This window comes from Rhinichthys klamathensis, unplaced genomic scaffold (genome assembly GCF_029890125.1).
Source record: "Rhinichthys klamathensis goyatoka isolate OS25496 unplaced genomic scaffold, OSU_Roscu_1.1 h1tg000196l_1, whole genome shotgun sequence".
NCBI lineage: Eukaryota > Metazoa > Chordata > Actinopteri > Cypriniformes > Leuciscidae > Rhinichthys > Rhinichthys klamathensis.
The window spans coordinates 5,119,129-5,141,680 of NW_026606722.1; the positions used below are offsets into that span (position 1 = coordinate 5,119,129).

General features: G+C 39.1%; 1 protein-coding gene across 1 annotated transcript; it reads right to left on the reverse strand.

Annotated features, from left to right (window-relative positions):
* Positions 1 to 5,447: 5,447 nt before the first annotated feature.
* psmc1b (proteasome 26S subunit, ATPase 1b) lies at positions 5,448 to 14,249 on the reverse strand. The gene is made up of 11 exons (XM_056262736.1): positions 14,182 to 14,249; positions 12,814 to 12,867; positions 12,633 to 12,729; positions 12,426 to 12,550; positions 12,149 to 12,334; positions 9,638 to 9,766; positions 8,580 to 8,676; positions 8,290 to 8,479; positions 7,313 to 7,464; positions 5,858 to 6,012; positions 5,448 to 5,714 (listed from the first exon to the last, which is right to left on the reverse strand). Exons 1-11 carry the CDS (start codon positions 14,182 to 14,184, stop codon positions 5,580 to 5,582), a joined length of 1,323 nt encoding a protein of 440 aa, XP_056118711.1. The 5' UTR covers positions 14,185 to 14,249; the 3' UTR covers positions 5,448 to 5,579.
* Between the last annotated feature and the right edge of the window lie 8,303 nt (positions 14,250 to 22,552).

The window sequence follows — 22,552 nt, forward strand, 5'->3', positions numbered from 1 at the left end:
CCTGTTTTAAAGAATGTGAGTAAATGAATAACTGTTGAAGAATTCCCACTCAATCATACTGATTGACAAGAACTTGCTCATTTTGTGATTTACTAGATGAATGAATTGTCCATGGTCCAGTTTGAGGCACTAATAATTCATGTAGGTCTCCTGATATATTATACATTTGTCACCAAAAGAGATGTGTGCTGTTATTTCCCTAATGAAAAGCGTTTTTGGGCATTTCAGCTGGCTTAGAAGACCAACTTAACTCAGCTAGGACCATCATAGGCTGGTTTAAGATGGGGCTTTTTACCCTCCAGGACACAGGTCTCAAATATGGACTATAAATGAATGAATTATTATGATTACAAAAGTATTTTAACAAAAGAATGCTGCATAGTATTACATAAATCAATACTGCTCCTTGTTTAAAATGTTGAAGGATGTTCATAACTGTTGAAACCTTTTCTACTGACTAAAATTGCTTATTTTATTCCGATCATTGTCCTAGAACTAATTATCTATAAGGTTATTAATAACACACAAGAACTGTAGTAGCATCAAAGTTAATTCATGCTTATGTGTATGTAATAGAATAGAAGATTCTGTTGTTTGGAGAATCTTATTAAACTGAATGCCATTGTTAGATAATTATTAAATAAACGCTAATCTGGCTGCTTTTATGAAGGACAGGCTCAAGTGATGTGTGGCACTAGTTTCTCCAGGCGGAAGGACAGCGTGGATTTCCCTCCGCTCGAGTATTTACGGTGTCAGTTTGTTACGGAGCACCTGATTGGTTGACGCGGACCTGCAATATTATACACATTGTTAAGGGGGGCATTATTGGCCGCCCTGGACCTGCAATGCACCAGGCAACGGTGTATAATAGAAATCCCATCCAGAACTTCTTAGAATTTTGTTTATTATTATTATTGAAGGAGATTTTATTAGTATTTGTCTACGTTTGCTTTTATTGCACCACATTGCAGTACATTCTCTTTAAAAAAGAGGAAGAAAAAGGGGAAGTGCATCAGGTTTTACTCACATTGAATGTTCAACACTTTCTATTGGCTACATGAGCGAATCACATGTAGAACTCCAATCAACAGTTTTGTAAATATAAAATGATATGACATTTTTTTTTAATTAAATACGTAAATTATAAATTATAATGCAGTGCATAAACCTGTGCGCTGTATTTAACCATATTTCGATTTTAAAGAGTATTTTCTACCTCAGTAGAACTGAAAATCAGGCCTATTAATCTTGTAGTAGGCTACTTGGATATCGTAGATTAGTAAAATAAAATGTTTTTATTCAGCAAGGACACAATACATTTATCAAAAGGGACAGTTTAATTTATAATGTTAGACCATTTCAATAAATGCTGTTCTTTTAAACTTTAAATTTATAAAATAATCCTAAAGAAACTGTGTCACAGTTTTCACTAAATATTTAGCAGCAAAAAGCACACACACTGTTTTATAGGTAGTTATGCTCTCTACCACACAGTAACCACATCCTAATATATGGGTCATTCCTGGGAATCGGTAATATTTCAACTTGGATTTTTTTTAAAACGACATATTCATTTTCTTAATACCCCACATCATTTGGCAAATATCAAACCTACACAAAATCATATTTTCCCACCTCAGGCATTAAATAACTTTTATTTTCCTGTGTTAGTCCTTAACATGTCAGGTGGTAATCAGCAAGAAATGCCTTTATTTTTAATAGTCTTTCCTATTTTTTCCCCCCAAAAAATAACAACTCTTTCTGCTGCTGATGTGGCTTCCATCTCTGACATAGGATGCGCGTCAAAGTTTAAAGGGACACATTAACATCAAATATTCTATTTATAACAAAATTATGAGTTGTCATGATTTTGGTAAGTATATATTTACTGAAACAATGACTATTTTATGTTATTGACATATTTTATTAAAAGTTTTCAACCCCGAAACAATGAGAAATACACAGAGATGTTGGTGTTTTTTGCTCAAAATGACCACTGCTCCTCGTGTAGTGCAGGAGAGTAGACCATATATGGCAGCAATAAAACAAGTACATTGTATATACTTATGGATTTAAAAAAAAAAAAAAAAAAAATTGTCCATCTTAATTTAATGTGATGGGGTTGAGTTGTTAACCTTGACACTACCTTCCCCGACAATAATACGCATCAAAAATATGTATGAAAAAGTAGGGTACCAATTATCATCTTCTGAATCACTGTTAAAGAGACCTGAATGATGTCATTTCTAGTAAATGATGTCACATAAGGGTGGAGTTTAAATGATTATAGGCGGAGAATGGTTTGTGTGACAGGGGTGAGTTCGGACTAATATTTTTTTTTAATAAAGTATCTTGCATTTTTTGAGAAAAATATATTTTACAAGAAAGTAACAAATACTTACAACATTGCCAAAAATGATATATATATACACTCACCGGCCACTTTATTAGGTACCCCATGCTAGTAACGGGTTGGACCCCCTTTTGCCTTCAGAACTGCCTCAATTCTTCGTGGCATAGATTCAACAAGGTGCTGGAAGCATTCCTCAGGGAGTTTGGTCCATATTGACATGATGGCATCACACAGTTGCCGCAGATTTGTCGGCTGCACATCCATGATGCGAATCTCCCGTTCCACCACATCCCAAAGATGCTCTATTGGGTTGAGATCTGGTGACTGTGGAGGCCATTTTAGTACAGTGAACTCATTGTCATGTTCAAGAAACCAATTTGAAATGATTAGAGCTTTGTGACATGCTGGAAGTAGCCATCAGAGGATGGGTACATGGTGGCCATAAAGGGATGGACATGGTCAGAAACAATGCTCAGGTAGGCCGTGGCATTTAAACGATGCCCAATTGGCACTAAGGGGCCTAAAGTGTGCCAGGAAAACATCCCCCACACCATTACACCACCACCACCAGCCTGCACAGTGGTAACAAGGCATGATGGTTCCATGTTCTCATTCTGTTTACGCCAAATTCTGACTCTAACATCTGAATGTCTCAACAGAAATCGAGACTCATCAGACCAGGCCACATTTTTCCAGTCTTCAACTGTTCAATTTTGGTGAGCTCTTGCAAATTGTAGCCTCTTTTTCCTATTTGTAGTGGAGATGAGTGGTACCCGGTGGAGTCTTCTGCTGTTGTAGCCCATCCGCCTCAAGGTTGTGCGTGTTGTGGCTTCACAAATGCTTTGCTGCATACCTCGGTTGTAACGAGTGGTTATTTCAGTCACTGTTGCCCTTCTATCAGCTCGAACCAGTCTGGCCATTCTCCTCTGACCTCTGGCATCAACAAGGCATTTCCGCCCACAGAACTGCCGCTCACTGGATGTTTTTTCTTTTTCGGACCATTCTCTGTAAACCCTAGAGATGGTTGTGCGTGAAAATCCCAGTAGATTAGCAGTTTCTGAAATACTCAGACCAGCCCTTCTGGCACCAACAATCATGCCACGTTCAAAGTCACTCAAATCAACTTTCTTCCCCATACTGATGCTCGGTTTGAACTGCAGGAGATTGTCTTGACCATGTCTACATGCCTAAATGCACTGAGTTGCCGCCATGTGATTGGCTGCTTAGAAATTAAGTGTTAACGAGCAGTTGGACAGGTGTACCTAATAAAGTGGCCGGTGAGTGTATATATATATGTATATATCTATATACATGGCCTTGTTGTGTTACCTCTTGCCAAGAAGAGTATGTTCTATTAAAATGGGCAAACACGACACCTAGTGTCCTTAGTGTGGAGGATCACTGATGAACCGGGCTCGAGTTGTAGAAGCTTTGCCCCTGTGACACACACATCCAAGGGTCCTGCATGCAGCTTTCGGTCCACGTGAGCTAGTCTCGAATGATTTAAGGAGAATGCAGCACTGATCCCGTGAAGGGCCGCAGACTGACTGCTTTCTGCTGACTGGACACTTTCATTAGACGCTCCTTTACATCAAGGGAAGCATTTCCATCACACTCTTCACGCTGCTTTGCAGAAGTCGATACGAATGACGTCTTCAAGACAGGACTGAAAAGAGGAAAACTTTCTTCCTAGTGGATTTAAAGCATTTTATATACAGTAGCACTCCTAATAAGGTGAATGTCTGCCATAATATTTAATAATAATGTATTTAGAAATAACGTGCACAAATAAGAGCTGCAGCACACCCAGTAAGTGTTGTTGAGGTTGTTTTAAATAATTAAGGGGAACGGAGAACTGAGATTGAGACGAGAACAATCTAAAAACGCTGCATTAATTATGGCAGTCTCTGCAGAGTCAAGCTGGAGAAAAGACGCTGGTCCTTTCGTCTAATAATTAGCAGAACCTCTGCGGAAGGGAAATTAATCGTTCCTCTCTCTGAGGATATGCTTTCTCTGCAGGCTCTTACTATGACTTTCTGATTAAGATAATGAAGTTCAGGAGAACAGATTTTCAGTAAAATTCCTTGAAATCGAAACCTAAGAACATTCAAATGAATGAAAAACTAGGACATTAAAAAGCAACAGATTGACAGTTTCTTTCCGAAGCCATAATGGTTTTTAAACTGTACAAACTGTATATTCTATCCCTTTACACTAACCACTCATCACAGAAAACTTTCTGCATTTTTACATTTTCACGCGGTGTGATTTATAAGCCGTTTTCCTCGTGGGGACCAAAAAATGTTCCCACAAGGACAAGGATTTCAGATATTGCCATCTTTGTGGGGACATTTTGTGCCCATGACATAGGGTTAACCTGATACTTAGAAAAAAACATAACAGTAATACTGTGCCATATTAATGCAATTTACAATAACTGTTTTAATATATTTTTTAAAATGCCATTTATTCCTGTGAGTAAAGCTGTATTTTCAGCATCATTACTCCAGTCTTCAGAGTCACATGATCCTTCAGAAATCATTCTAATATGATGATTTGCTGCTCAAGAAACATTTCTGATTATTATCAATGTTGAAAACAGTTGTGCTGATTCATATTTTTGTGGAAACCGTGATACACTAACATTCAAAGTTTGGGGTAAGTAAGATTTAAAAAAAAAAAATCAATTTATTCAACATGGATGCAATTGATCAAATGTTACGGTTTAAAATTTTAAGCAAAAGTATAAATATATTAAACAAAAATGGCTTTCAACATTATTATTAACAATAATAATACCTATTATTAATAATTGAGAACCAATAATAATTGATCATATTTGAGCGTCAAATCAGCATATTAGAATGATTTCTGAAAGATCATGTGACACTGAAGACTGGAGTAATGAAGCTGAAAATTCAGCTTTGACATCACAGGAATTACGATATATTTACATAGAAAACAGTTATTGTAAATTCTGAAATAAATTTTGCAGTATTTTTTTATCAAATAAATGCAGCCTTGGTAAGCACAAGCACATATCCCATTATCACCTTATGTGAGCTAAGGAGAAGAAACAAACCAATCAACTCTCTCATACAGCTCTAGCATTTATTTTCTGATCACATGACCGAATAACAAATCGTCAGTCAAAAACATGCGCATATTATAGCCAAATGTGTCACACTCACATATTCACATAGATTCAATAAAAACTGGAGGAAGATTAGAGATAGAGCCCTTCGGGGGTGCCCTCCTGCTTCTTATACAACACATTTTCTTTAGACTTCTTGAAGTCCTCGTTGGTGACCTTCATCCTGCGTTCTCTGAGGGCCATGAGCCCTGCTTCTGTACAGATGGCCTGAGGAGACAGGAAATCAAGAGATGAGATATAATGAACAAGTCATCTGCATCCTGAAAAGATGAAAAACAACACAAGAGGGCAGCAGAGCGTTCTGCAACACTTTAAGATGAACTAAACCCCTGACAAACACATCAACATACCTTAATATCGGCTCCTGAAAGGTCGTCTTTAGCCAGGATGAGGTCGTCCAGGTTCACATCCGTGGCCACAGTCATTCTGCTGGTGTGAATCTGGAAGATCCTTCTTTTGGTTTTCTCATCTGGTAACGGGAACTCAATCTTACGGTCGATACGACCTGGAGAGGAAGACAGACACGAGTTTTTTACTTGAGTAGCGTATTTAAAAGTACAGTAACACTTTAGTTTGGGGTCCAATTCTCACTATTAACTAGTTGCTTATTTGCATGCATATTACGAGGATATTAGCTCTTTATTAGTACTTATAAAGCACATAATGATGCCTTATTCTGCATGACCATACTCCACATCCCTTAATCCTCAATAGCTAAACTTAACAACTCTTTTACTAACTATTAATAAACAGTAATTAGGAGTTCATTGAGGCAAAAGTCGTAGTTAGTAGTTAGTTAATAGTGAGAATTGGACCCTAAACTAAAGTGTGACCAAAAGTACTCATGAGTAGTGAGTACTGAGCTGCGGATTCTACCCCTAATAAACACTGTGCACTGCAATTTAAAAATGTAGAAAACAGTGAGTGTACATACTGTTATTCACATTATCTTTTACTGTTTGCAAGGGAGAATGAGGAACATCTATCATCCTACGGTTTAAATTTTGACTGCCAACTCAAAATGTTGTCATTTTAAGTACACTCTTCACCATTTAAATCATAATCTATGAAAAAAAGTTGAAAGTCCTTAATAAACACCGAGCGAGCAATTGTTGCACATAAAATATCAATGTTCAGAACAGTGCAAAGAATACAAAAACTATTGGAAACTCATTTGAGAGTTCAGAATCACAAAAGATTAAAAAGAGCCATTTCTCTCCTCCATAACAGTTCTAGTTTTAGCGTTCTGTGATAAAGAAATGGGATTCACTAATATTATCAAACAGTTTACCTCGCCTTACACATTGAAATAGGCAAATATAGTGAGCTAACACAATTGAATATGTTACTATTTAAACATAAATACACATTGTTCTAAAAAGGGGGGTGTGGGGGGCATCATCCCCTACCTTTTACAAAGCTACATTTACTCAAATAGTTATACAGATAATAAATATAATTTTTAAAATCACACACAAACGCACGTCTCTCTGCGGGGCCACGGCGAATAGGCTGCTCTATCGGCAGCGTCCACAACTGACTGGAACAAAACTGTTTAGCTTGAAAAATGTTTTTGCGCAAGTGCACATGCTACATGAAGGCGGATTGTATGAAACGGATCAAACTAATGTTTTTTTATTAACGAGCTGTCGTTTTATCACATCACGTGCTGACAGAGATGCAGTATAACGCCATGGGTCAGACTCATTTGTAATCCGTTACTTCATCACACCTCTGCTTGAAGTTGCACCTAAAGTACACACAGACTTAGAATATCATAGTATCAGTTTGCAGTAGCATCTTACCCGGTCTAATAAGAGCAGGGTCAAGGGTTTCTATTCTGTTGGTAGCCATAATGACCTTCACATCTCCACGCGAATCAAAGCCATCCAGCTGGTTGAGCAGTTCCAACATGGTTCTCTGAATTTCACGTTCACCTCCTGAGTTTGAGTCGTATCTGCACAGAGTTATTCAGGGTACACCATGACACAGTATCTTTTAAAATACCCATATTATGCTTTTCCAGATATTACATTTCATGTAGTGTGTAATATAGCTGTTTGTATGTGTAAAAGGTCTGCAAAGTTTCAAAGTGCATGATAAATGGTCTCCAGCCGAAAATGCTTTGTCAGTGATTCGTCTTACACCAATCACAACAGACTGGGCCATCTGACCAATCAGAGCAGAGTAGACCAATCAAAACAGACTGGGCCATCTGACCAATCAGAGCAGAGTAGACCAATCACAACAGACTGGGCCATCTGACCAATCAGAGCAGAGTAGACCAATCACAACAGACTGGGCCATCTCACCAATCAGAGCAGAGTAGACCAATCACAACAGACTGGGCCATCTGACCAATCAGAGCAGAGTAGACCAATCACAACAGACTGGGCCATCTGACCAATCAGAGCAGAGTAGACCAATCACAACAGACTGGGCCATCTCACCAATCAGAGCAGAGTAGACCAATCACAACAGACTGGGCCATCTGACCAATCAGAGCAGAGTAGACTCTCAGAAACAAGGGGTTTAGAGAGACTGAATTCTTTATTGAACCATTTCAGACACTGTGAGAAAAGATTTGATGTTGCAAATATATTGTAAGAAAATGAAAGTGTGTTTTGTCCTTGGATGCATATAAACCTTTTGTAAGAGACCTCCAAAACAACATTAGAAACCTTTAAAATAGCATTATAGGGGCACTTTAATAAAGACCAAAAATGTGTATGCATTGCAATGGATATGAGCATATTTGGATTATTTCATAATATTGCTCTACCTCTTAGTTCCAATGGCGTCAATCTCATCGATGAAGACGATGGAGGGTGCGTGTTCCTCGGCCACCCTGAAGAGCTCGCGCACTAATTTAGGGCCGTCGCCGAGATACTTCTGAATCAGCTCTGAACCAACAACGCGCAAAAACGTTGCAGACGTCTGATTGGCCACCGCTTTGGCAAGGAGGGTTTTACCTGATTATATGACAGATCAAGATTTGTGACGTCACCACATGCCCATGATAATGTATTTCTTTCTGTGAATTCTGTAAACAAACAGTGGTGTTGGACTCACCTGTTCCAGGGGCGCCGTAGAGAATGACCCCTTTGGGAGGCTTTATCCCCATTTCCTCATAATACTCTGGATGGGTCAGCGGCAGCTCCACAGACTCCTGCAGGACAAAACATATGTTAAGCAGCATAGAATCATCTTTATCTGATTAAACATCACCAAATACCTGCAGTTTCTTTTTGAACTATTCTATATTTCCATCTATAAAGACTAGATTTAAAAAACTAGTTGTTTTCAAAATGATAAAATCGAATAATCAGCTTCTATATTATCATTGTACTAAAACCAAAAGAAATGAAAAAATGCCTTAAGCAATATTTACTTAGAAAATATTTATAAAATACTTGTTTGAGCATTAATAAAAATGTTATATAATGTCATACTATTGTTCAAAAAGTTTAATGATTCTTTAGTGATAAAAAACATTTATTTGAAATAGAAATGTTTTATAACATTATAAATGTCTTTACTGTAACTTTTGATCAATTTAACGTGCTCTTGCTAAATAATAGTAATTTCTTACTTTGAAAAAAACTTTTTAACTGTAGTGTATAAACCCTGAGACAGCATTTTCAACACGATTCAAATGTATTTTAATAGCACTAAATATAGTTTATTTTGTTTTAAGAATTTTTTTTAGTTTTTCCTTGCCACTGTCACCCAGCTATGATAAAAGCTTCAGCAATTATTGCAATTCGATACCGTCACATGCTTACCGAGAGCTGAGGGATTTGAAATGTTGTAAAACCGATGCAGAAATTGCGTTTTTATTACTCAACCGGTGAGAAAGGTATTTTATTGAACAGATAAATTGCCTTATGTAGCTCTAACAGAATTCATTGTAAAGCAATATGTATTGTGAAGGGTCATATTCATCAGAAGTCACGCAGAACCGATGGACAAACAAAACAATGTTCTTCTGCAAAATGCATGCGGTTTTGGTTTTTAACCACTAGAGGGCCAAAAGTTACATAGTGTCCCTTTAATACAATTTTGTATGGTGATTTCCCACTAGTAAACACATCTGGTCTTTCAATCCAATACAGATGTCTTTATCTTGCCTTAATTTCTTGTATCTGGGCGTCCAGTCCACCGATGTCTGCGTATGTCTCTTGCGGAGCCTTCTCCACCTTCATGACTGTCACAAGAGGGTCAGTGTCGTCCATCAGCACCCCGATGACAGCATGGACCTATAAACAACATCATCACATTTAATAGGTCAATCTACCAATCTTCGGCACCCAGAATATACAGGAAAGCATACAAGAGCCATTCTACCGAAAGGGTGACATTTCTGTCCTCAGGACATTAAATGTTTAAAATTGCATGAAATTTAACTCTAAAAGACATTTTATTATTAAGCAAAATGTCCTGCACATTAAGCTAACTACAAATTTAAAATGTATAATTAAAAACATTAATAAAAACTACATGGAACACTAAAAAATAGCATTTTCTGCATGTCCCCACTCTTTATCTCTAAAATTTACCATGAAATATGATGATTAAAATCCTTCAGAAATCTTAATTTGTTTGCATTGTTGTGTGACTTTATATCCAATCTATGCTTTAAAATGTTTTTTTTTCATGAGAAAAAAATATTTTATCTAATATTTTAGATAAAATACAATTTTTAGTCCTGTCCCCGGGTTTTCACTCAGTCCTGTTATCCTAACACATCCCCCCCCTCTGAAAAATTTGGAATATTCCACAAGACACATTTTCAACAGGAAGTTGGATCATCTGGATCTTCTGAAGGCAATGGGAAGACCATAAGTAAGTCCTCTCATTTTAATTTCTGTATATTTGATGAAATTGTAACTATGACTGAGAAGGTAAATCTCAACATACTGTCCTGTTACCTAAATTATTTCTTAGATTTTATTTGTTTATTTTAAAAATATGAACTTTTGGTAAGTCACTAGAAATTGCTCAGTGTCCTCATGCTGTTAGCATGTATGCTATGTGACCATATGGCATGTATTTGATAACTTTTTGCTTAAAAACTCAATCCTGTTACTTTCAGTCCTGTTGCTTATATGAATAAATAACAGGAGTGAGTTAAAGTAACAGGAGTGAGTAGAGTCCTCTGTTTTGTTGATTTAATACTGTAAATATTAGTTTATATAATACTATTCACCTGAATTATGAGTTTTAAGGTTGCAATTACTTATATTGTAGACATTAGCATTAGTTTTATAATGTGAACACCATACTTCCAGGAAGCCAGTCCACCACGAGGTAACTTAAACGTTGTGTCTTTGTCTTTCTTATATTTTGTAGAAAATGGAGAAAACCCATACTATGCAGGTGCCAGAAACACACACCTATGGCATATTGCAATGGAAGGAGCGAAACCGCAACCCTCTCTTTTCCCCCTTTTTTGTCTTAACTTCCCTCTTTCTCCCTCCATCTCTCTTCTTCTCTCTCTCCTTCTTTCTCTTTCCACCTCCTTCTCTGTGAAGTACTTCTAGCACATAGTACATCACTTCAACACAGAAATCTTATGCACACACAGTCATGTAGACTCTCTCCAATACACACACATATGGACGCTCATTCCTGTTACCAAGTGTTCATTCCTGTTACAATGTGTTCATTCCTGTTACTATTTTTTTTCTTTTTTCTAAAAAAATAAAGTTAAACCAGTGTTTTTATCAGTTTTGTTTGGTCCATCATTTATACAATAGTTTAATAAATTAAATTATTAAAACAATTGTAAACTTGAGGGTTCGGTCTTCTTTAAAATGAAAAAAATGGCTTTGTGTTTTTTATTAAAATACACCTTGCCTTAATAAATAGTGATTTTTTTTCCACAAATATCAATTACTTAAACATATAACCAACAATTTCTTTAAAATAAACACTTTCTTGTGGGGAAAACAAAGGAATTAATTGACATGCTTTTAAACATGCTTTTTAAATGGCACATGAGTTTCGGTAACAGGACTGAGAAAATATGTGTCCATCTTCTGCTTAAACCTTGTAAAAAAAAAAAAAAAAAGTTGGCTGAGATTGACCAATACACATTTTGAATAGTTAAATATGTGTAGTATTAGATTCAGTGTTGAAAAAAGATAAAAAATCAAGTTTAATTTGGAGAGTTACAACAAGCAAATGTCACCCATTCGGTGGAATGGCTCACAAACACTTGTAACTACAAAAAAAGTATTAGATTTTTATTTGTTTTCCAAAAATCCATAAAACAAAATACATTTACATGAAGCCACACTGAATAATATATGAATTGTTTTCATAGATCGTAGCTTGAATATAAATATATTTTGTCTTACTGCACTGGAAGATTTTTTCATGTTTTTAAACTTGTTTGTAAAATGGAAAAGGAGGAGGACAAAATTAACTCTTATTAAAGACACATTCTCTAAAAACAAGTCTTAATATCATAAGAAGTGTTGCTTCTCAAGTAAATGTATCTAGTTTCAGGTCTCAATCGATTTTTAAAGGAACTTGTTTTCCAGTTTAAACTACACTACTTCGGAATAGTTGATTATTATAATTGTCAATAATAAAGTTTGAAGGATTCATCCTATTTAATTCTATTCAATCCTGACCTTGTGATTGAGTAAGACGGAACAGCCGGGCTCCAGCAGATCTTTGTCAACAAACGAGAGGATGCTGACATAATGCTCCGAGCCCACAGACGTGGAGACAATGGCATGATTGTCATCGATGATCTCCTCCAGGGTCCCCACAGACATAGGGGTCCCCCTGAGGTCATCGACCTTTGACCTCTCCTCCTAAGAAGAGCGCAAACGGAAACATCATCAGTACAGACCAACAAAAGAGAGAGAGCGAGAGAGAGAAAGAGGAAAAGGATGGATGCTGCACCTCCTGTTTCTCCTCTAGAGGTTTCATCTGCTCCTGGTTTCGGATGAACTCCTCTTCCATCAGCAGGTAATCTTTAATTCTCTCCTGCTTCAGGAGCTTCAGTCTGCACTGTGTGTGTGGGGTGACTATACGGAGAGACAACCGGACATTAGCCGAAAACCAACCACAGGATAGTCCTGAGTTCAACAGCAAAGGTCACGCCTGTACCTAGAGGCAGTTTGCTGGCAGCATCAGGGCCCTTGGACTTCCTCTTCCTCTTGCCCACTCTAGATGGAATGGGCGGCTCATATTTCTTCTTCTTGTCCTGTAATGATGATAGATAAAGTCATTTACTAAGGATAGACACTTGGATGATGCCGTTTTAAAATATTAATGTTATTCTTGTCACCTTATCATCTTTCTTTCCACCTCCTGGTCCGTGTCCTCCGCTCTGACTCTGGCCCTGTGTTGAGAAAGATTCATGTCTAATGTTCATATAGTACACTACCAATCAGGAACATTTATTAATGTTTTTGAAAGAAGACTGAATGTATGTGATCAAAAATCAGTGATGTTGTGAAATATTATTACAATTTAAAATAACTGCTTTTTTATTTGAATATATTATAGAGTGTGATTTATTCCTGTGATCAAAGCTTCATTTTCAGCATCATTGCTTCAGTCTTCAGTGTCACATGATCCTTGCTTTAGATATCAAATTAATGCAGCCTGTGGTGTGCATAAGAGACATCTTTTCAAAATATTTGTAGAAATCGTAATCATCGTATAAAGATTCTTGGCTATACACTTACAAATAAATATATTATAAATACATTATTAACACAGAAACTGGGAATGTCGCAGTCAATATAAGTAAATTATTAAAATAAACTTAGATTCGAGAAATATCAAGAACTGTATGTTTATATATAATGAAATATAATATGATTTCAGTTACATTTTGATTGTATGGTGTTTTTTTTGGAGCATTTTGCTTAAGTTAGATTGATTTATTGTATTATTATTAATAATAATAATATTAATAACAAATATTAATAATAATAATGTGTAAACTTGAGAGGATCTGACTATACGTCCAATAAAATTGATTTGAGACCAGCATTAATTCTAGAATCATCAGTTATTTTTGCTATTTTGTATTTAATGCAGTGACATTCGTATGTTTAAGTGTGAATTATGGCTACTGTACTGTACCTGTATTTTAAAAGGAGTAGGACTAAATATAATTCTATGTAAATTAGATGCCCTATATTATGAAAAACAAATAATGTCCAAAATGACTCTTTCACTGAGCACTTTACATGTAATGGAAGAATAAAAAATATTAGTTGATTACCCTACTCTGATTTTAATTCGTGTGTTTAATATATAACGTTAACGTTACATCTGTAATGGTGAACTGGTTGTTTTCGACCCGATTGCAGGAATAAATACGCAAAAATACACAATAAATATTTGGAATATCGAGAAACTTTAAATTGCATTTACGTTTTGACAGGTTTTAGGTTGTATGCGGGTAAGTAGAGTGGCTGTAACGCTTTTAATAGCAATTAATGTTTCTTCAGAGGATGATTGTTGTGTTAATCCATCGATGTATAAAGAGGTATTTAGCAGAGAGTTACGACGAGATAACGTTACCATTCACGCGCCCGTATACACAGCTTTCACACACTATATTTGCACATAACAGAATTATTGTGGGGGGAAGGAAACGATTTTAACAATGATTCGCTAAATAAACTGCTGGCTCACTCACCATTTTCACCACCGTTTGACGCTCACAATAAACGTCACTACGGATAGGCTGATAGGACAAATGATGTGAAAGACCGAAACGCGTTTGTTCATTCCCGACTGGAGTCTGGCCTTTAGGAGGAGAGCTCTAATTTTATTATTGCCAAACCGTTTTATAAACACAATTAACCCTATTATATGGGGCTCATATTAGCTGTAGCGTCCGACCTCCGGCTCAACTGCTTTTGTCTTAATTGTGTGCAGCATGAGGAGAGTCAGACATGGGTCTACCGGTCAAACGTTTGGAATAATCAAAGATTTTTTTGTTTGTTTGTTGGAAAGAAGTCTCTTATGTTCACCAAGGATGAATTTATTTGATCAAAAATATATAATTAAACAGTAATATTGTGATGTATTATTATAATTTTAAATAAAACCAGAATGATCCTTATTCATGATTATTATCAATGTTGAAAATCGTTTTTGCGTTCCTAATTTTTTGGTGAAAACCAGCATTCATTTGAAATAAAAATCTTTTGTAACATTACTGTATTTACTGTCACTTTTGATCAATATAATGCACCCTTGCTGATTAAAATAATAATCGCTTTCGTTCTTTTTCAAATCCCCATGAAATCAAAATAGAAGTTTTTTTGGCTTTTAGTATGAATATGTTAGCCTTAGGCCTACTGTTAAATTTACACAGCAAGAAGAAAATAGCTGTCTATGAAAGAGGACAACTGTCAAGCCCACTTGGCTCAAGGTAGAGTTGACATAGGGGAGACCACACTGAACTTAATATTTAATTAAAATGCTAGTTTATTAATACATGATTTACAAAGAACAGTAAATGGGAAGCATAACAAAAAGAGAACTGGCCAGGAGTGCCGACCGACGCCAGCCTCTCATTGTCAGGCCGAAATAGCAGGAAGAGACCAAGCCAGCAGGAAGGCAATGATTTTATCAACTCCCTCATCAGTCCACCAATTAGCATGGCATGACCCACCGGAACAGCTCCACCTAAAAGTGACACAGAACATCAACAGTAGGCAATACAGGCTTAATTGCCCACACCTGGCCAAGCCGGGCGTGACATCACTCCCCCCGAAAAAAAAGAGGCCCAAATTAAAGGGACTCCGGATACACACTCCCAATCTCCAAAGTAACAAATAAATACCAAGTAAATATTAACCTAAACTCAATCACACTGAAATCCCATACCCACATTCAATCGTGCACATTCACTCATTTATGCATGTAAACACAACTGTTACAGCCCATAACCAACACTGACCACTCTCACCCCAAATCTCCACTGTATCTTACCACCCAGCAAGATCCTGGCACCTTGGATAACTAATTAAGGGAGGACAGAGATGAGAAAAGGACAGGGCAAAAAAAAAAAAAAAAAACATCACATCGACTCATCCGGGCCCCGAGAAAGCGCATCTGCTAACACATTGTCAGCGCCACGAATGTAGGGCTGCAAAAACAGCGCCCACCGCATGAGACGCTGATTAGCATTTTGTAAAGACTGTAGGAATGTGAGCGGATTGTGGTCTGAATAAACCACAACGGGATGTAAACCACCCCCCACATATACCTCGAAATGATGGAGCGCCCAGATCAACGCTAGAGCCTCCTTTTCGATCGTCGAATAATTAAGCTGGTGGCGATTAAATTTGCGTGAAAAATAACCTACTGGTCGCTCAATATCTCGCTCATCCTTTTGTATGAGCACTGCGCCAGCCCCCACCTGACTTGCATCCACTTGAAGTTGGAAAGGGTCATCCAACTTTGGTGCAGCCAGGACAGGCGCAGAACTCAACAAAAGCTTTGCATTCTCAAATGCACGCCTACAATCCTCAGACCACACAAACCTGACTGATTGTTTTAACAAATCGGTAAGTGGGGCCACAACGGTTGAAAAATTACAACAAAAATTTCAATAAAACCCAATCATTCCTAGAAAACGCATTACTTCTTTTTTGGTAGTCGGCGAAGGAAACCGGTCAATGGCCAAAACTTTAGCCCTAATTGGCCGCACTTGCCCCTGCCCCACCACCTTACCCAAAAAAACCACGGTGGCCTGGGCAAACTCGCATTTTGCAAGATTCACTGTGAGCGTTGCTGCCACCAACCTCTCAAACAGGGAACGTATACGCGCCAGGTGTATTTCCCAGGTATCTGCGTAACACACCACATTGTCTATGTAAACTGCACACCCCTCCAACCCCGCAATGACACGATTCATAAGACGTTGGAAGGTGCAGGGGGCGTTCCGCAGTCCAAAACTCATACGGGTGTAAGAATACAACCCCGAAGGTGTAATCATGGGCGTAGGTTTGGTCTCAGCTTTGGTGGGGACATCCCCCGCCCCCATGAGTCTTTCTGTGCTGCACACCCCTAATTAATGCTCCTATAACCTTGAAAGATTGCAGAAGCTTCAAGCTAGGTTTAACTGTAACAATATCCTGGGTAACCAGGATCACCAGTTAATACTATTTTCCACTAATCTGCATTTGAAAGCCTGGTCAGTCACTACTACTGCTAGTTATTTTTGCCTACTTACACTCTGCTTTATGAAAAAGCTTCGTATGTCCCCTTTCTTCTTCTTGGGTGACATAGCTGATCTACAAAGTACAAAAAGGGGCAAAAAACCGGAATATTAAAATGTTTTACTCTGGCCTTTGTATATGGCACGCAGAGACAGCCCTGGTAACTTACCGTCGGCGTCGTCACGCGCGCACACACACACACCACCCGCTCGCTCGCTGCCAGTGAGTGCAAGCACAAAAAGTAGTCCCGGCCCGCGCGTGTAGCCTGCCTGTCAGATACCCCGCCGCCAATCAAATTACGGCGTATCTTGTACTGTCGTCGTCCTGGCCGTTGGAATCGATCCAAATGGGCAAAGATCCAATTGCAGCGCAAATATCAAAATAGCAGTTCAAATGAGCTTGCTAAATATTGGTGGGGACAAATTTGTCATCTCAAAATATTGATTGGGACTAGTACCTAGCGTCCCCCCCTAAACCTACGCCCTTGGGTGTAATAAATGTAGCAATTTCCTGCGCCCTAGGCGTAAGCGGTACCTGATGATACCCCTTTAATAAATCAAATTTACTTACATATCGAGCACTACCAACCTGATCCACACAATCCTCGATACGTGGCAAAGGAAAGGAGTCAGCCTTTGTCACCGCATTCACCTTTCTATAGTCTGTACAAAACCTAAATGTGCTATCCGACTTTTTAACAAGTAAGCATGGTGATGCCCAACTCGAATATGATGGTTTTGGTAGGCCATTATCAAGCAGATATTTCACACTGGCATCCAAGCTTTTTCGTTTGTCCTGAGCAACACGGTAAAATCTCTGTCGAATGGGTTTTGCATCCCCTACATCAATGTCATGTTCAATAAGACTGGTGCAGCTAGGTGTGTTGGAAAACAAAGACAAAAACTCAAAAAGTAAAGATTTTAACTGATCACGTTGTTCCCCATCCAAATGCCCCAAGAGGCTGTCCAAGCTAACCAACGTGTCTGAATTATTTAGCCTAGCCTGCAGGACCGCATCATCCGGATCCCGCACCCCATCCCCAACTGCCACTTCAGAAGCGTCGGATGCGCCCTCCCCAATAGCCAGTCCAACAGGTCTATAAGTAGTCTTGTCATCACCCACCACCTGCAATGGTGAGGAATAATATGGTTTAAGTAAATTAACATGAACCCGTTGTGTTTTCCTCCTCCGCTCAGGGGTGGACACCACATAGTTGTTCTCCGATATTTTCCGCACAACAGTATGTGGATCAGTATATTTAGCCTCTAATGCCGAACCCAGAATTGGCAACAACGCAACCACTTGATCACCAGGACTAAATACTCTTACCTCTGCTTTAAGATCGTACCATCGCTTCATTTTAGTTTGCGCTTCACATAGACTTTCATTAGCCAACTTCCCAGCCAAGAACAACCTTCGGCGAAAGCCATGCACATAATCGGCCAAATTCCCAGGTATCTCCACACCACCATCTAAATCCCCACTCAACACCGATAAAACGGTGCGGACTTTGTGCCCAAAAACTAAATCATTAGTGCTAAACCCCGTGCTCTCCTGTACCACCGCACGGGCCGCCAACAGTAGCCACGGTAAGCCCTCTTCCCAATCTCTCTGAAGTTCTACACAATAAGCACGTAACAACGATTTCAATGTGGCATGAAAACGTTCCAGAACCCCCTGGCTCTGGGCATGATATGCACTACTTAAATTATGTTTTACTCGCAGTTCTTTTAACGCCGCCGCAAATGTCTTGGACGTAAAATTTGACCCATGATCGCTCTGTATTACTTTTGGTAAACCAAAAATAGATATAAATTGAGACAAAGCCTTCACAATTGACCTCGTGGTTATAGTCCTTAAAGCATACGCCGCAGGATAACGTGTCGCTTGGCACATCACAGTGAAAAGATAAACACTGCCAGACTTTGACTGTGGCAAAGGACCCACACAATCAATAACCAGATGTTCAAATGGAATGGCCACGGACCGAATGGGTTGTAGCGGCGCAGGTTTAATCGAAACATTTGGTTTACCTGCCATTTGACACGCATGGCAACCTTTTACGAAACTCGCTATGTCCCTTTTTATCCGTGGGCAATAGAAATGTTGCAATACATGATTGTAGGTTTTCCTTACCCCAAAATGCCCAGACGCTTCTCCGTGCACTGCTTTTAACACCAACTCCCGGTATTCCACAGCCACCACCACTTGCAACACCTGATCTGCCACATCATTGTCCGCCCGAGGTGACCACCTGCGCAGCAACAAACCATTTTGGATCAGATAACCATGATCAACATTATCATCACCCGAGGCCAAAGCAAAATACTTCTCGAGATTACGATCATTCTTTTGCGCCTCAATTACCTCACTAGGAGATAACGGTGCTGGTAAATCTGGTACAAACATTTTACCTGCACTAGCCTTAGATACATCAGATGGTTTTACTGTCTGAGCACGAGCCATTGCTCGCGTCACCGCGCAAGCAGTGAACACCTCTGGAAAATCGTTAAGACATTTGTCCGGCTCAACTGATAACGTAGCCACTGTTTTAACCACAGGGGGCGGACATGACCTCTCCAGCCACACACAACCCCCTCCCAAATTATTTCCGATAATCAGGTCAATATTTTCAACTGGTAGAGTCGGACGTACAGCTATAGTCACCTCTCCATTCACAAACCCCGACTGCAACTGAATTCTATGCAATGGCACTGGAAACGGTTGTAGCCCAATTCCTCGAATCAACACAAAACTCCCAGTATCAGACAAATAGGAGAAAGGCAGGACCGATTGGCAAATGAAACTCTCCGAAGCTCCAGTGTCACGCAATATTTTAACTGGTACCCTATGAGCATCTCCCACTAGTGAAACAAACCCCTCGGTGATAAAAGGAGCGTAATCAGACACTGTGGTTTTAGGTTCTTCCCACAACATTTTAGAATGCTCAGGGTCAGTTTGAGTTCCATTTAACTTAACATTCCTCAACTGTGCAGCAGGAATCAACGAGGCACAGGCAACCTCTTTGATATTGCTTACTTTACTCTTATTACGGACACTCAAGACTGGAGTGGACATTCCTTTTCCCAATGACCTAATTCAAAACAATAATGGCACTTACTGTCGGCCTCACTTTCCCATGTTTTATTTCGAGGCGCAGGGTAAAACCTTCCAGGAGAACCCGAATTAACGCGGACAGGGCGATTTTCCCTGCGATTATCGTAACGCGGAGAAAAATCCCGCATATGATTTCTATGCGTCAACACATATCCATCAGCGAGGACAGCAGCCTCGGCAGCTGTCTTCACCTTATGTTCGTTTAAATATGTAGCAATCTGTTCGGGCAAGATGTTCTTAAACTGTTCCAAAATAACCAAATCGCACAAATCATTAAACGAATCAATCCCCTCCGCTGTGCGCCAGCGATTAAAAAAACTACTAAGCTCTCTGGCCACATCAGCATGAGTTTGTTTTTCCGACTTTCTCCAATTGCGAAAACGTTGTCTATAACCCTCAGGAATCAATTCGTAGCTTTTTAACACAGCCTCTTTTACCAATTTGTAACTCTTTCTTTCTACAAAAGGCAATGCCAAAAAATGCCTCTTGTGCACGCCCAAGTAATACCGTTTGTAAAAGCAAAGTCTTATCCTCATCACTCCAATTCTGGTCGGCAGCCACATTTTCAAACAAAGAGAAAAATATATCCGGATCCTGTTCGTTGAACTTTGGAAGAAACTTTATCATATTTGCCACACCCAAATTGTGAGTGGACTGTCCACCGGCTTTACCTTCAGCCATCAGCTTAAGCCGAGTGCGTTCCAGTTCATGAGCCCGCTCCTGTTCGTACTCCAAATGCTTCAGTTTTTCCCTTTCAAACACACAATCTTTTTCTCTCTCAATAGACTCCATTCTCTTGCGTTCTAAATCTTGTTCTATTTCAAGTTTCTTTTGCTCAAATTCCAATTTCTTTTGATCCAATTGCATCTGCAAAAGTATCTTTTGTTGTTCATTGGTTAATTCGTTACTTTTAGCTGGGACATTTAAAACAGACGAGTCTGTTGGAAATTTCATTGCTGGGGTAGGCTCTACCAGAGTACCCTCGGGCAACACTTGATTTTCTTTCAAACGATCACGAATAAAATCTATCAATTTATCTTTCTTTGCTGTTTTTGGCAGTGTAAGTTCAATCTCATAAAAATCTGCAACATTCACCAATTGCTCTTTTGTTTGCGCCACTAACAAACTCTCCGACGGAGCAGCAAAAAAATCCTCCAACACACTCATTGTACAGACTATTCAATAATATCGTACCCTATCAACCAAACTAAAGGATAGGTTTTCCAATTATTCTTAAACAACCACAAACAAACAATCCCGGACGAGCCCCCATATGTCAAGCCCACTTGGCTCAAGGTAGAGTTGACATAGGGGAGACCACACTGAACTTAATATTTAATTAAAATGCTAGTTTATTAATACATGATTTACAAAGAACAGTAAATGGGAAGCATAACAAAAAGAGAACTGGCCAGGAGTGCCGACCGACGCCAGCCTCTCATTGTCAGGCCGAAATAGCAGGAAGAGACCAAGCCAGCAGGAAGGCAATGATTTTATCAACTCCCTCATCAGTCCACCAATTAGCATGGCACGACCCACCGGAACAGCTCCACCTAAAAGTGACACAGAACATCAACAGTAGGCAATACAGGCTTAATTGCCCACACCTGGCCAAGCCGGGCGTGACAACAACTTTTGCTCACAGCTGATTGGTCCAATTTCGGTTTGCAACCTCTTACCTGGAACATAACCTGCCCCGGACCAGGGCTGCGTTCAGCGCCGACAAAACGTTGCACAATGTTTTTTAAACAGAAATGGTGATGCGTTGAACGCACTGTTCTGATGACGCAAGAGTTGCAACTATGGCAGCTGAGAAGGCCATTCTTTGTGGAATAAAACATATCGGGCTAGCACCTAAACCGGCTTCATGGTAGAGGCCCTTGGTTGAGCTGTGATATAAACTAAATGCTATTGGCTATTTTAAAAAAGGGGAGGAGCTGCTCTTTATGTCCCGCCCTGTCTTCCTGTTTCACATTGAATAATGCTGTGCGTTTCAAGGCACTTCAGTGGTACTTTAAAGTCCCCATGAATTCAAATTTGACCATACTTACTTTGTTTGCCTAAATTGATCGTTTTGTGGTGAACAATTCATCCATGCAAGTCAATCCACACAAAACATTTTTTTTGGCTTCGTAATCTTTAATCAAAATCTGAAATTTCCCCTCTGGAGGACCTTCCCTGATGACGTAGGTTTGACGGTTTGGGTGTCTGCTTAACATCCGTAACCACGCCCCTCCAACTGACAGTAGACAGGCTGAACGAAAACACCTACTTTTCTAGATCCAATCAGGTGCTAGTTGGAAAAAAGCCACGCCCACTATTTTGCCTCATTTAGTAGGCCTATTCCGTTTCTCTCAGAAATACGTCACAACACTGGAGAAAAGTCGTTTGCAACTTCCGGTTCACGGGGACTTTAAGCAGCACGCGGATTTTAACATTGATAATAAGGTTATTTTTTCTTGAGCATCAAATCAGCATATATATGTATATTTATGTCTGCTTTCATAGGTTTGTGAACTTCAGTGTCTTTGATGTCACATGTATTTCTGATTGTAGGTCATCTTATTTACTAAATGTAGGTCATGGGCTATTTTCACCACCATCATTTTTCCTTCCACACTGTTTCTTCTGATTGCTTCTCGGTCATGTGTTTTGGCAGGTTTGCAGGGGGTCCTCTCAGATCCAGCGCCGGAGAGCCCGAAACAAAGTCAGTCGTGA